At 36.5% G+C, this 16,019-nt stretch overlaps 1 protein-coding gene across 1 annotated transcript in view; it reads left to right on the top strand.

The window, feature by feature from the left end:
- Positions 1-16,019, top strand: part of SYCP2 (synaptonemal complex protein 2) — a 66,127-nt gene that overhangs the window by 14,718 nt on the left and 35,390 nt on the right. The window contains exons 10-23 of the mRNA XM_043527293.1: positions 437-579; positions 658-710; positions 2,802-2,847; positions 3,095-3,190; positions 6,003-6,063; positions 7,100-7,248; positions 8,750-8,824; positions 10,099-10,254; positions 11,884-11,983; positions 13,323-13,498; positions 15,099-15,194; positions 15,304-15,382; positions 15,500-15,557; positions 15,824-15,960. Coding sequence (XP_043383228.1) covers positions 437-579; positions 658-710; positions 2,802-2,847; positions 3,095-3,190; positions 6,003-6,063; positions 7,100-7,248; positions 8,750-8,824; positions 10,099-10,254; positions 11,884-11,983; positions 13,323-13,498; positions 15,099-15,194; positions 15,304-15,382; positions 15,500-15,557; positions 15,824-15,960 — 1,425 coding nt within the window. The remainder of the gene's footprint in view (positions 1-436; positions 580-657; positions 711-2,801; positions 2,848-3,094; positions 3,191-6,002; positions 6,064-7,099; positions 7,249-8,749; positions 8,825-10,098; positions 10,255-11,883; positions 11,984-13,322; positions 13,499-15,098; positions 15,195-15,303; positions 15,383-15,499; positions 15,558-15,823; positions 15,961-16,019) is intronic.

Consider the following 16,019-nt stretch of genomic DNA (forward strand, 5'->3'; position numbering starts at 1 on the left):
TATAGTGTGGACCTTTGAGGACCATTATCTGCCAGCACAGGTTAGAGCAGCCTTGAGAGTTAGTTTGTCTCCCAACAACTTCTGGTGGACAGTAAGCTGGTATACAGCCACCTATGATGCTCTCACTTTCCATGTGTGTTGAGTGCTGTTCTGGTGCACCTGGGGATCTAGCCTGTAATACTTATTTTTGAATCGTAGTTTCTTTAACAGCTTTATAGCCCTTTTTTGTAGGACATCACTGCATTATATGGTGGCATTTTATTTAATATCAATGTAAGAACATCTAAAGTGTACTTTAGTTTCTTTTTAAGTTGAAATAGCTTTGATTTTTTTATATAAGACCTTATGTTCAACAATATTAGTATCTGTTTCCTACATATAAACTTTTAAGCTTGGCATTCTGTTTAATAATGCTGTCCTGTAAAATGTATTATAGACTATGACTTGCAAGTAGCCATTACTGAAGCTTTATGCAGAATGACATCAGAAAAACAAAGAGGAGAACTGGCATGCCAGTGGTTTTCAATGGAGTTTGTGACCAATGCATTTAAAGGAATTAAGGACTCTGAGTTTGAAACAGTAAGTCAAAAAAAAGCACTAATTATTTTCAGAGAGAGAAAATGTTGCATTACTTAAAGGTGCTCTGCTTCTTAATAGGACTGCAGAAAATTTCTTAACCAGGTGAACGGAATGCTTGGAGACAAAAGAAGGTAAATGAGTATTGCTAAAGGAAAGAAATTTTCTGTTTGGAATCGAATGACTATTCAGAAAGAAAAAGTCTGAACCCCCCCTCCCCCCTCTTTTTTGTTAATGAATTCTGAGCTATAATAATATTAGCAGAAGAACAGGATGCTACTCTGTTGCAAAAAAAGCCAAAGTGCCATGCACAACTATAACATTTTAGAGTCAATAAATAGCAAATATAATGAGAAATACTGAGAGGTTTGGTATATGTTCTTTTATATATCTGTTATCTTTTATAACTAGATGCTGGGTTTATAAAATTCCCAAGTGTGTGTTTAAAAAAAGATAACTTAAAGTTAGGATTGTTAGGGAATAACTATTACAAGAAATACATACAAAGAGTATTACCGTTTTTAAAAATAACTAAGAAATAAGAAACAGAAGTGTTCAGTTCTCTCTCTTTGGCGCAAGATGAATGGAAACAAGGTCATACATGCATTGTCTGCAATCACATTCTTTATGTCTCTATTGCAAGATCCTTAGACTTTCTAGTCCTGGAAGAAGGTGGCTCTCTTAAGTACTGTGGGTCAGATTATCATTGATTCCAATAGACTTACACCAACTTACATCAACTGAGAATATGGCTATGGCTATATATCACTTATCCCATGATTCCTTTTATTTAGGCTATCTTTAGACTGAGATAATGTACTAGTCCAGGATGATACCTGTTGGAGAGGTCGGACCTAGCAGAGGTGAAGAAATATATATATGTTGAGGGTACTCCACATGTCATTTTAGTCTTATGAGTTGGCAGGATAGTTCAGTGATTATGTGATATGCACTCACATCAAGGGTCTATTCAGTTCTTATTTTAAAATTATTGCAGCCCAATTCTGTTTTTGCTTAAATTATGAGGGTGCATTGTGGAAAACTGGAAAGTAGTTATATTTTTATAACTATCATATGCCCTTCAGTGTATCTGTGTCATAGTATCCTGCCTGAATGCATAGTTAGATGAAAGGAGTTGTTAAGGAAACCAGGCAGGAAAGATAAAACAATGGCCTCAGTGAGGAGCTGCTTCTCAAATGCAATAGCCAGATTTATAGCCGTGAAGAGGGACTCTTCAGATCCGATTCTGGCAACTGGGCTGTTTGCCAAGGCAAAGACCCTGGAAGATCAAAAGGCCTGACCACTTGAAAAGGTTCCACTGCAAGGGTTGGGGGAGTGGTCAGCATGCCATGAAGTTGACACAGAGAGTTTGTTCTGCAGACTGGCAGAGACCGATTGCGAGCCAGGGTCATAGACCCTTAAAAATGTAGGGCTGGAAGGGACCTCAAGAGGTCATCTAGTCCACCTCCCTCCTTCCCCAAACAGAAAGCAGGCTACAATCTGATCTCCAAGAGAATGGGAGACACCAAAGCTAAGTCATGTCTGCCTAGGGGCTCAAGCGGAATGGCAAGCATGGATAAGACAATGTATATAGGTCTTTTTGTTCATAGAATCATAGAATATCAGGGTTGGAAGGGACCTCAGGAAGTCATCTAGTCCAACCTCCTGCTCAAAGCAGGACCGTTTGTTACTTTAGTCCTCTTCTCTAAGCATTGTGTACCTTTTGGCAAAATAAATCATACTTTGTTTTGGAGAAGCTGCTTCTGTGTCACTACATAGTGTTGTTATCCAGAGGCTGCCAGAGGAAAACCCTTCCAGATGCCAAGCCCACTGGGCCAGCTAAGTAATATGGTTAGCAACCAGGGGCAGGATGTAACCCAAAGACAATGTCAGAGAGTGGTTGGGTCATGGGGCCCCATCCCAAAGAGAAGTGGAGGCACTAGAGATGCACTTGGGGGAGAGGGAAAGAAAGGATCTCCGCAACAGCAGCCAACCCAGAGACTGTGACATGCATACGTGTAATTTTTTTACTTTTTAGAGGGCAAGTTTTGGATAGTCCACCTTCCTTGACTGTCACACTGATTGCTTTCAACTCTTTTTCTCTGAAGTAGAATTTTTTGGCAGCGGGGAGAGGAACTAACCCATTATTTTTATGTTGTTCTAGTCTAGGTATAAAGTAATGTACATAATTTTGCAAAAAGATTTACTAAGTATTTTTCTTATAGGGTTTTTACATATCCTTGTTTGTCAGCAATCCTTGATAAACATGAGGTAAATTACAACTTTATTGTGAATTGTATAGATTTTCCCTTAATACAACTAATGTATAGTTCTGTCTGTAAGTAGAGAACAATTGGAATACACAGAGAGTAAAACAAAGATTATTTTAAAGTGCTGTACAGACATCTTGTATGTATTTAAGGTTTGTTTAAATTGTTTAAATTACCTACTTTTGTGTTATAATACATTGTTTTGGGAACCTCCTGTTCCTTCTAAGTTAATTTTTTATATATTTTAGCTACAGATACCTTTGGATGAAAATCTTGAAGAATTTTGGATTGATTTTAATGTTGGTAGCCGAAGTATATCCTTCTATGTTGCAGCAGATGATGAAGTAAGCTCACTTTCCCTGATCATATGGAAAAAAAAATTTATTTTTTTTTTTCAAACAAAACAATTCGCCCGGAAAGGGACATTCTCAGCACTACTGTGAAATTGGAGAGTGTATTGCAAACCAGTACAGTTCATTTTAAAATAAGTGCTAAGTGGAAATACATAGATGGTATGTCGCTTATTCTTAAAACATAAATATTAAGAGAAAATGGATTGCAAGTACCAATTTACAGCATTATTCCATGAGGTTTTTACATACTTGGAAATTGTGTCCCACATTTTGTAATATGTTTATACACACAATTTCCTGTGCAGTTCTATGCCTAAGTTGTTTGACAATCTGTTTTATGTGTCCTCCTTCAGATAGGCAGTGGCATTACTGATCGATCAGCCATAACACATCAGTTCAACTTCAGTTGGGATTCTTTCATTTGCTAAATCCCTTACATGTTTTTTCAAATTAGATGTGTACATCTTCAGCATAGTAAAAATTACAGGCTGTTTAAAACTAAGAATTTCCCTCTGAATCTAATTTGCAGCTGTTCATTGCTGAGTGGGTCTGCATCAGATGTTCTGATTTCATCTTTGGAAATATCACTCACACCAAAGGAGTCAGAGTGGGCACTTCTGCTCTTCAAGTTCTGATCCACAGGGTTCCTAACATTCAAATGAAAGTCAGCATATCCTGGAGATAATAAATTAGCAACCATATTCTTTCATTGATGGCTTTAATCCTCTCAGCTATTGCTTTAGGTATACAAGAAGCCCTTTATATGATGGAAAACTCAAATTGCTGCTTAAGTTAGTGTTTTCATCAGAAGTCATTTTTTATATTATGGGGCTTCTGAATTTAGGAAGTTCAAGATTTTCTCTAGGTGAATAGGCATATGACCAGTACACTCAGTTATTCTTCTTTTTTCCTTGAAAAAAGGTGAATGACAGTCTAACTTTATTTCAAAAGAAAGAAAACATGGATAAATCTACTGATAGGAGTTGAATTTATCTTTGATTTACTCCTATTTCAAAATAGCAATTTATTTTTTATCCACTTCCTTCTAAACTGTATAACTGCCCAAAAGCACCATAGTGGTCTGACCCTAAAGTTGACCCAGTAATTGCAACTTTTTCCCACGAACCAAGTCATTTCTGCCTTTGGTATGGCAATATGTTTAGCACCTCTTGATGGAAGTATGATAGGACTTTCAACATAGATTTTAATTTCTCTGTTTAAGCTGCCAGTTTTTATTTTTCTGAACTGAGATGATCCTGATCAAATCTCACATGGTATGTCTACGATGCAATTAGGCAGCCGTGGCTGGCCAATGCCAACTGACTCGGGCTTGCAGGGCTCTGGCTGCAAGGCTGTTTCATTGCAGCATAAACTTCTGGGCTCAGTCTGGAGCCTGGGCTCTAGGACCCTGTGAGGTGGGAGGGTACCAGATCCCGGGCCTGGGCTGGCACCCAAGCTCTGGGACCCTCACACCTCACAAGGCGCTGGAGCCTGGGTTCTTGCCTGAGCCTGGAAGTCTATACTGCCCAAGTCCCGGGAGCCTAAGTCAGCTGTCATAGGCCAGCTGCAGGTTTTTCATTGCAGTGTAAACATACCCACTGTCTTTGCAACATGCCTCTTTTTTCTGACAATTCCACATAGGGTTCATGCAGTTTGGCATATGATGGTGAATGTGTCCAGAAAAGTGTTTGTTTTGTTCAGACCTTCCTTGAAATACTAGTTTTATTTATTTGCCTATTTAAAGTGATCATCTGTCTGGGAAAGATACAGCTGAAGTATTAAGGTATATGTCGTTGGACAAGCGATCTGTTCTTCATTTGCAAGATAAAGATGTTGTTCCTCATAGGATTGCCCCTAATTTCCAGAGTAATAGGATTGCGCTCAAATCCTTAGTTTCCATGCGCTTCACGAATTTTGTCATTCACTTCTTCTGCACATCTGCAGTACTCCAAGTAGGACCCCGGGGGTGGGCACTTTAGCTTTATTGATGAGGCATAGGCTGAGATTAATACTGACAGATGAGTGATCTTTAAGGAATACTGCATGCATTTTGGTTCACTTAGCATACTTCTACTTTGTTCTTATGCACAGATGGAGGCGAGTGCTTTCTACACTGTATGGCATTCTTTTCATATTAGACAGATGTTTCCATTTTATTGCAAGAGTTTGTAAAATGTTGGCAGGTCACATATATTTGTATTAGAATTTTTGGAAAATGTGGGAATCCTTCATTGCTAGGAGGACTGAGTATTGTATTTCAGAGGCCTACCATACTGAAGAGATAAGCTATTTTCCACAAGTAGGGCTTATGATGGCTTCCTGGACAGAAAAGGGAGAGCCCATCCTAAGAGTACTTTTTAGAATTCCGTTTGTTCATTTATCTTTGTTAGAGGTTAGCTATTCTGTTTCAGCAGCCACTAGATGTGTTACTGTTGAGACTTTGAACTCTCCTGAACTTATTCTTTTATTGTCCTTTGCCCCATACTATCTCACACTGTTGCCAGATATCATACGTTTTTGTACTGGTGAGTCTGAGAGTTCAGATGTGAGAAATACCTTTCCTTTTATAGAATTTTAGTTTCTGCATTTCAGCTCCTTCATTCAGAATACATTCTTTACATCCATTCCAGTTTGTTCTGAATTGATGGATTTGAAATATCAATAAAAAATTTTGTGTCACAAATGTCTTGATGGTTCAGGATATTATTGTTAAAGAATAATTGTAATAATGCATATTTAAATGATAAATCAATTAAATGTAATATGAGTTTTTATTTTCAAAACATCTTGTTTTTTGTTTGAGGATCAACAATGGGAAACAGTCAGCATACCTGAAGAAGAGGTAGAAATGTACAGTCTTGAAGGTACTGACACACATGAATGTATTCTTTTACTCCTAAATTATTCTGTCTTCCTAACTATAAATTAATTTGGTATTCTGAGTTACTTTGGATGAAATCCTAAAGTCCTTACTCAGTTCTTAAATGAGCAGAATTCTCATTGCTTTCAAGAACTTCAAACCTATGCATTTATATGGATTTGTTGTTAGTTGCGCAGTTGCTCTGCTTAATTTCCTTGTGCAGTTACCACAGCTGCGTACATATTTTGGGTGACTGTTCACAAGTGGCTAATTATGATTTCTTTGCATCTACCTGATTTGCGTAATTAATTATATTTGGACATGCACATTAAATATACAGTTTTGACTTATTTTAAAATGTTATAAAATTATTTATAAGCATATATTAAGGAAAAGCCCACAGCATGAAAGAGTGATGCATTATAAATTATAAAACTCTTCGAATCCTGATTTATGAAATTATTGCAAAATTTTGGAAAATATAATGGTATTGCAAGGATTTTATTGGGAGAATAAAATTAACTTGTTCTGCTATTATAATTATTGTGACAGGGAATATAAATATTATTGGGCTTGATTTCTTCAGTGCCTTTTAGTCACTAAAACCTTTACAAAATGGGTGCAAAATGCTATCAGATTGGAAATCTGTACTCATGTACAACACTGTCAGTATTTTACACCCACTTGTCATTTTACCCAGGTGTTACCAACTACACAAACTGCAAGGCAGTGAAGAATCTGGTTCGTTTTCCAGAAAATTATAAAAAATGTAAAGAATTAAACCATACTTTCTACAGTACTTATTAATTAGCCTGAAAACACAGTAAATATCTTTTAAAGTACTTTATTTTTTAGAAAAATAACTATTTTTCATACAGTTGAACTTTGAATTGTTTCATTTAAATATAATCCAATTTAGTTTTGATTAGAGAGCAGCAGGTAGGCAAATTGATAACTCTAGAATTCAACTGAGTTTCATGTTCTTTCAAGTGCTAAACAAGAAGTGTTTGAAGACTAATGAATGCTTCATCTTTGTGCAGAAAGAGAGTCAAAGAAGTTACTAACAATAATTCTAAAAAATCCAGTAACTGTGGGTAATCAAGAAGGGGAGCAAATGTTCCTATATTTTGATCCTGTCTTGAAAATCATGGAAGTGGTCCGAAAAGTTTATGGTGCAAATAAATGTAAGGTAAGACTTAAATTTTCTTCCTTTTTCAGCATTTTCTGTCCAACTGAAAAAAAAATGATTTCGCTGTGGATCTGTTATTTTAAGATGGTTTCTTTATTGATACTTGTTATGTATTGAGATGCTTACTAATGTTTTCACAATAGATGCTCCAGCATTTCTATTATAAGCTTTTCTGTTAAGGGTTAACAGCTTTTAAAATATACTGCAATTGAATTTAGTGGGCTATTTATAATTTGTGTTTAATTGGACATGATAGAGGTTGAGACGAAGATTTATAGTATTATGTGTCTGAAAAGATGTATGTGCAATTATTGGATGCACGCAAAGGCAGCGAATGCATGCACATGGACATTTAACTGTGTATTTGCCATGCATTTACCACTGTTATGAGCACAACCCCAGTAATTGTGCATGCAAACTAGCAACTCGGTAAATAAATGTGTGTGGTTTTTGAACAGGGAGGGACCTTTTTCCATTCTATTAATCTGGGCCTGAATTAATGTTAAACCAAAGAATTAGTTTAAGTCAGTATGTAACAGGGTCGCCTCCTGTCTAACTTACCTAATCGGCTTCATAGACTGTACAGACTATTTAAATACAAACAAGAATTTGGAATTCCTGTGGTGAAAATTTTTTGTCCATTTTTGTTTTATTCTTTCTTAGATAAGAAAAGGCCTTTCTAAAGATTCCAGAGATTCCTTCTGAATTTCATTCTCATTCTTTTCATTGTCATGTATTTCAGTGTACCACATTTCTTACAAGTGAATGTGGACCAACAACCTTGCCATACAAATCATGGACCATATTGTCCCATCCTTCTCTGCAGATGGAGGGAATGAAAGCAGTCAAATCCTGGTGGGGGGAGCCTCGGTAGGAAACACTGCTGCTTTGGTGGCTCCCTCTCAACCTTGCTAAAGTCTCTCTGTAGGATTTGGGTTCCTTGAGTTGGGAAAGAGAAAGAATGGTACGACAGATGTTGCCTACATCACCTCTCCCATAAAGTAGCAGGCTTTCTGGGAACATGATAGTGCATTCTTTAGTAGGACATTAATAAACCTCACCCGCCTCCATGATGTGGAACATCCCATAAGGGGAATTGTAGTACCAGTGGCTTCCAGAGGAATCACTGACTGCACTACGGCAGGAGAATTTGCTCCCAGGAAGCCAGAAGTTTCTGTGACCCAGAGCCATTGTGGGACTCCACATAGATGACCATGTGCCTCTGGATATCCTAAGATTTGCTGGTTTGAAGAACTTAACTCCCTGTTACTTGTGTGGATTAGCAAACTGCTCTTCCCTAAACTCCGTCTTATGGAAGAATTCATAATAAACTCATCTGGTGCAAAGTTGAAATATTTTCCCCTATGTGGGAGTAACCTGAATTGAGGACTATATAACCCTACGAACTTAATGTTTTATTTGTGATTCATATAGAAAAAGATGAGAAAGATTAGAAGATAGAACAAATGTATATTTTACATTAATTATTTGTGTTTTGTAGGGATTTACCAAGAAGCAAGCCACATCAGTTGCCAAAACATCAGTTCATATAATTTTTGATGAAAGTGGATCACAGGTACGTTACACAGTACTGATTGGAAAATTATTTTAATCATGGGGATTTTCAGCCCCAAATCATGTGTCTTTTCAGGGGCCTTACACCATTGAGAGAAGAGACAGGCTGTCATAAATGATGCATTTTGTTAGATGGATTTCTCTATTGGTTGTAGTCATCATGATCAAACCTAAAGACATTTAACATGGTATTTCTCTTATGTTGATGTTCTCCAATAGCCAGCAATTCTCTTGCTTATGAGCCAGTTTGGTTGTTATAAATCATAAGAACAGATGGGCTTTTAAGGCAGATAGTAAATGGTTGGAAGATAGATAAATAACTAACATAACAAACTTCTTTTATTTTGTTTTCTTAAATAGAAATCTTGTATTTATTTTTTCAAAAAGCTCCAGCAACATACAAATCATAAAGCTATTTAGACAAAATCTATGCAAAGAAAACTCACTGAGTGGCTATGATAACAATTAATATGATTCAGGAAACTTTATACATAACCATATTCAGGATAGCATTTAGACGTTTTCCTGAATAGGAATGCACTTAAACACATGTTTAAGTGTTTTCCAGAATTGGAGCCACTAGTCTTCCACACTCCTTAAATTTCCCTCCAGTGGCAGCAATGATGGGAGTTATGCTATAGACGGGGCTCCAAGAAGCGGCTGGCATTTTAACAACTAGGTTGTCTAACACTTTTATAGCAGGTCTATTCAAATATGGTGGGTACCACTCGCAGACACCAGTGCATTATTTGTAGTAGCTGCTGCTACTATGAGTGGACCTACATCACTGGGAAATTTTAGGAGGAAAATTTAGAATAGACAAGGCCAAAATACACGGATGTAGTGAATGTGGGGGGGGCGGGGAGCTGCAGAGGAAATCATTAAAACATTCTAAGTCAGGAACTTTGAAAGCAAACCAATCTGAGTAGAGTTTTTAGTGCCCCATTTCCTTCCTACAATTCATTCTGTATTTTTCCCATCACCTTTTCGTGCCATGTTCCACATAAACCCCTACTCGCCTTGCAAGTAGGAAGACAGTGGTGGACCAGAGTTACATACAAAAGATTGTAAGCAGTGATGAACCCAGCAGTATTATTTAGGGCCTGTTCTTGCAAACTCTCCCACTTGTCTAGTCATACTGCATGTGAAAAGTTTAACAGACATTAACAGGGCTACTATTTAAGTAAGGTTTTGTGGAATTGTGCGCTTTTTATTTATTTTAAAATAATATGTTAAAATTACATGTGATGTCATTTTTCCCAAAATACTGAGTAGGTTCTTGTACCGGAAAGTCAATTGTCACCTTGCTTGAAAGAAAAATCAGGAATGGAAGGGAAATCCAATAAGTCTGTAAAACAAAAACTTCCTGTACAACAAAGGAATCAGAATAAAAAAACTAACAAAGAGAACTGCAAAAATATTCAATCTAAGGTAAGTATGTTTATCAAAACAGAAATAGTTTAGCATAAATAAAAATTAAATTAAATTCTCGGTTATAGAGCCATGATTAATATATTGTAGTTACACTGCAGTTCATAGACTTCAAGGTTAGACAAAACAGTCATGATCATCTAGTCTGACGACCTGCACTTTGCAGGTCAGAGAACCTCACCCACCCACTCCTGTAATAGACTCATAACCTCTGGGTGAGTTACTGAAAACCTCAAATCATGATTTAAAGGATTCAACTTAAAGAGAATCCACCATTTACTCAACTTTAAACCAGCAAGTGACCCATGCTGTAGAGGAAAGCAAAAAAAACCCAAACCCCAGGGTCTCTGTCAATCTGACCTGGGGGAAAATTCCTTCCCAACCGTAAATAAGACAATCAGTTAGACCCTCAGCATGTTGGCAAGACCCACCAGCTGGACACCTGGGAAGGAATTCACTGTAGTAACTCAGAACCCTCCCCATCTAGTGTCCAATCTCCAGCTGTTGGGGATATTTGCTACTAGCAGTTGCAAAATGGCCATGTGACTTATAAAGTTATCAATCTAAGTTTCGAAACCACTTAGGTTTTTTGCCCTCACAGCCTTTGAAGGCTGTTCCACAACTTCACTCCTCTGACAGTTAGAAACCTTCATCTAATTTCAAGCCTAAACTTGTTGATGTCAGTTTATATTCATTTGTTCTCATGCCAACATTGGCACTTAACTTAATACTAATTATCACTAGGCTATATAACTGAAGGTTAACTATCTTTCTGAATTTTTAACTTTTTGGTTTAAAAATTAATAAAATATAAAATGTTATTTTTAAATAGGCCCCCTGCAACTCTGAGAAGGATCTTTAGAATGTTTTCTTAATTTTTTTTATATATTTGGGTCTCCTGTGGTAGATGGAGGTCTAAGTATATTTTAACCCCTTGCTGGTCTGTTAAAAACCCTCAGTATTAACATTTCTCACTAGAGTCAGGTCTCTCTCACACACATACACTTGTGCATGCATACACCCACACACAGAATGCAACTCTAGGTGAGGATGTGAGAAGTCTGTAAAGAGGATCTGCATCCCTTGTGTACTCAGAGCACAACTCTGTGTGTATCTTCCTGTGCATAGGGGATACTGTAAGCTAGGCCATGGGAGGAACAGAATCAGTGAATTTGTGAGTACATGGGTTCACTAGTCATTATTCCACACAGTGGTTCTGCAACCTTAAAGTTACAAATATAGCAACTGAGTGGCTCTACTGCTGCATCACAGCCTACTTGATGGATTCTGACACCAGTGGAACTCCTTGTAGTCATCCAGTTACTTGTGGATGTGCTTGTGTTATGTATTGAGAAGAGGATTTGACCCTTGCTGAATTACTTCAGAAAATCCCAACTCCTGATCTCAGTTACAAATTACATGCTAATTAAAACTCATTATTTTATGTCACATTATTCTCTTAATATTTGAGAAGTAAAACTTTACACATTGCCATCAGCACAGCGTGCAAAAATTGAGTCACTGATAGTTAAAATATTGACTGACTTCAAGAAATATAAAAAAAAAAACCCATGGTGTCCTAAGCTGTGGTATTAAAATGTATTGTTTGCCTTTTTTATGTATTTCAAGATTACTACACCGATTAAAAGGAAAGTGTCTGAAGCATCAGTGATTGTCCCAGGTACTGGTGGATTGCCTCTGAGGAGCCCATTGGTATTTGTCAATACGTGTAAGTTGATATTTATGTTTAATGTTAAAAATAAGTTTAAAATAGTTTTTGTACTTTACTTGTAATTTAAACTAATTTCTTTACCTGAGGCATTATGTACTGGTATTTAACACTTCCTATAGAAAAACTTGCATTATGTTACCACAATCAGGCATGAACTATATGTTTGTGGAGATGGAAACAAGGCTAAAATGTTATTCATGGGATCTCCCCAGCAAATGCATAATCCTTAAATTTCTATGCCATACTACTCAAAGCCCTGAAGAGATTCTGAAGTGAAAATTGTAAGGAACTCTTCCACCTTCATTGGCATATTAAGTATCATTTTCAGGAAACTCAAATATAAATAAGTGGCATTTCATAAATAATATTGGGCAGCATTCTCAGGAATCACAGTGTTTACAATATCTACAGCAATCACAGTGAAACTTCTGTTCTTCCCCATTTGTACACCAATCAACCAAACTTTACTCTTGTCTTCTTGACAAGGCACATCACCAGCTTTGTGAGAGTCATTCAGTAGCACCTTTTCCCTCGCACTTTTTGTTTGTCTCCAAGAACAATCTGACTATCTTGCTGACTGAGGAGGTGCGGGAGAACTGCAGGTCTGGGCAGAGGAAACCAGGTCTAGAACTGCTTACATTCTCTTCAGAAGAGAATCACTGATAGAGGAGGAAGTGCAGGAGAACCTTTCCCCAGTCACTCCTGGCTCACCACCATCATCTTCTCACTGGCAAACCCACTTTAGCAGGCTGCCATCACTTGCTCCTTTCCCTTTACACAGAAGCTGCTTAGGAGAAAGGCCAGTAAGAGCTCAAATATGACAGGAGAGGGTTAGGGACAGGAGAGGGTGACAGGAGAAATGTGAGAGGAGAGGGTGATTGAGGAACATTCATTGATGTAGCTTTCTCACAGAATCCCGTCAAATGCACAGTATCCTCATACTATGTATAACATAAAAGCTAAGTTAAAAGCATAATAAAGTTGCAAAGCCAAGCATTCTAAAGTTAGGAAATGCCAGAATTAAGGTTGCCTATGCTACCTTTAGTTGACTTCTCTTTGCATATGCATTATGATAAAGACTTTAATTTCATGATCACATACTCTTTTTCACAAGACTCATGCCTCTTTCAGTACACAGAATCCTTATCTTCTTATCCAGTAGTGTAGCTTCCGTAATTTCACTGGCATAATTTTTGATTTTCACTTGTGTGATATCAGAATTAGGTTAAAATTGTTTAAAACTTTATTAAATGAATGTAGTGATGAGAAACAGCCTTTAAATGTTGTGATGCCATTGGGAAAAAGTAAAATTAAAATGTCTTTGGTTTGTTTTCAGCAACTCCCCGCAAGGCCCGCTTTAAACTGCCTTTGCAAATGATGAGCTCTTCTGAAAAAAATAACATTAACAGAATAACTGAGAGTGGAACAAAGAATTTAGATCTAGAGCATACTGGACCACATATATCTTCTATAGCTGACTCTCTTAAAAGGTGTAATGTTGCTGCAGAAAAAGTAATTAACATATTTATACTATCTGTTCTTCCTAATTCATACTTTAGCAAGCTTGTGTTTGTGATCTCATTGTGTTTGTAATCAATACTTCACTTTTTAGAAAAGAATAATCCATTTTCATCTTTTATTTTCTTCATAATACTTACTGGTCTTATCAGGTTTTGTGCTGATACAAAAGTGGTCTTGCAGATCTCTATTTTTTCCCCTCTAAATCCTTTTTTTTTCTAAATCCTGCCTTGTTTCAGATTCAAGCTTTCAGCTGGATAAAACTGAACAGGACTCCTACTGGCAAACAAGGATACCTATAAAATTATATTTGCAATTATATCTGTATTGGTCCCTGGATATTAGAGAGACAAGATGCGTGAGGGAATACCTCACCCACCTTCCATCTGTAAAATTATTCTAAGATCTGCATTTTATCCCTCAAGGCTGACCATACCTACTCTCACCCTCTGGCAAACTTGCTTATTCCTTTCCCATCCTCATATACAATCTGTCAATTTTTTATCCATTGGAATCTCCAGTTCACTCAGCATAATAGTCCCCATATGCTATAGTGTTCAAGGGTTAATGAGCTTTTTTTGACTAATAGGATAGTTTTACGTTACTGACATTTAATACAGAAAACATTTACATGCATTAATTTTTAAATTGCAAAACAGACTTTTTTTGAAGTGATCACATTTTTACTGCAAAGTTTCAAGGACAATGCGAATCTAAAGAAATGGAGAAGATAAAGGTGTGGCCTATTTATATCCAGCCTCTACCTCTGAAATGCTATCAAAACACAACAACCAAAGATTTTTAGTGCCAAATTTTAGACAGTTTAATTGTCCGATTGTGTTTCTACTTTGTGAACACAATTACTACAGATGTTTGGGCAAATCAGATAGTTGCATGATCAAATGTATTAAGCTTGTTTCTATACACAATCCCTGAGTTTGAATGAGCATATTTTGTGCATGTAATTTAATTGTGCACCTAAATCTCTTGAACTGCTCAACTTTATTAAAATTCCACTGTCATTATGAAATATGTTAAGGAACAAACAATACCATCATCTACATCTGTGAAATGCCATTGTGTCCAAATTATGGTATTACTGACATTTCTGCAAACTGGTAGCCTGACCCAAAGCCCATTGAAGTCAATGGAAGTACTCCTGTTTACTTCATTGTGCTTCAGATCAGACCCTCAGACTAAAGGTTAATGGGGTTGCACAGATGTCACTTGAGTATTTAACCTGAAGACACTGGTTTTGCACTGGTATAGCTGAGGGTATAATTTACCCTGAAGAATCTCTCTTACTGGTGTGAGATGAAAAGATCTCAGTTTGACTGTCAGAACCATGTTGAGTTTGTGGGGCTTGGAGGTGGAAAAACATCTTTTTACTTCAATTTGAACAAATGTCATTAGAAATTATTGAGACACAATGAATATGTAAAAATGATATTTTGGGATTCCAAACCAATTTTTCAGGGTAGAACCACACTGTCTGAAGAACATTTTGTAAGAATCACAAAAATAGTTTTCCAAAATTTATTCTTTAATAGTAAAATTACTTCCTTACTTAACATTACTGACTTTTGCTTTTTAGGGTAGAGATGGCTCTGTACTGGACAATGTATTTTGTGAGACTCAGCAGAATACCAGCAAAACAAGAATCAGAAATGAGGCAAAACTATCTGAAAAGGTTTTGGGAGCCATTATTTTCTAACATTAAAAAAAACTTCTATTCTAAATGTATTTTTGTATGTAACAATGTATATCTCCACTCCAATATATTTTTTGTAATTTTTCAGCAGCATATGTCAGCTGAAAAAGTTTTGGAAATGATACAAAATGAGGCAGGCAGTGAGACCAGCCAAAAAGAAACACTACGTGAGCACTTTTGCAAATTTTGACAATACTCTTTTAAAATCATTCTGTTTTCATATTTTTACAAAAGAAACTGAGAAAATTTAATGTTTAATATCAAATTTAATATGTTTCATTTAGATGAACTATTAGATATTGTTCCTGATTCTCAGCCAGTAGGCAGAAATAACAAACCTTTGTAAGTATTAGAAAACCACCCTAAATAACTGTTTGTTTTATCTTAAAAAAAAAAAAAAAAACCTTTTGAAAGCTATATGTGCAAGTATTGCCAAAGACAGTGCTTCTGAGATTTTGATAATGATCTCCAGAGATCTTTCAGCCCTGCATTTCCATGATATTAATTTTAATTAACCAGCAGTGTTTTTATTTGTAAACCTGTTACATTTAGCAATAATGACCAAATTTCTGCAATTTAGTGTAAATAAAATAGGATTATTTTTGTAGATTGCCTGGTCTTTTGGAAAGTTCTGCTGATAAAAATAAAATCTGGAAAAAACATGCATGCTCTGTACCTGAGAAGCTTATAACGAAGTGTGACAAGCAGAAGAGAAGTACATCATCAGGACATACATTCCAAAAAGGTTAAGTTTATGCCCTGTTAGTAATAAGTATTTGTGAATGGCAAATTATATTTTTTATG

Source organism: Chelonia mydas, chromosome 13, assembly GCF_015237465.2.
Source record: "Chelonia mydas isolate rCheMyd1 chromosome 13, rCheMyd1.pri.v2, whole genome shotgun sequence".
In the NCBI taxonomy this organism is placed as follows: domain Eukaryota; kingdom Metazoa; phylum Chordata; order Testudines; family Cheloniidae; genus Chelonia; species Chelonia mydas.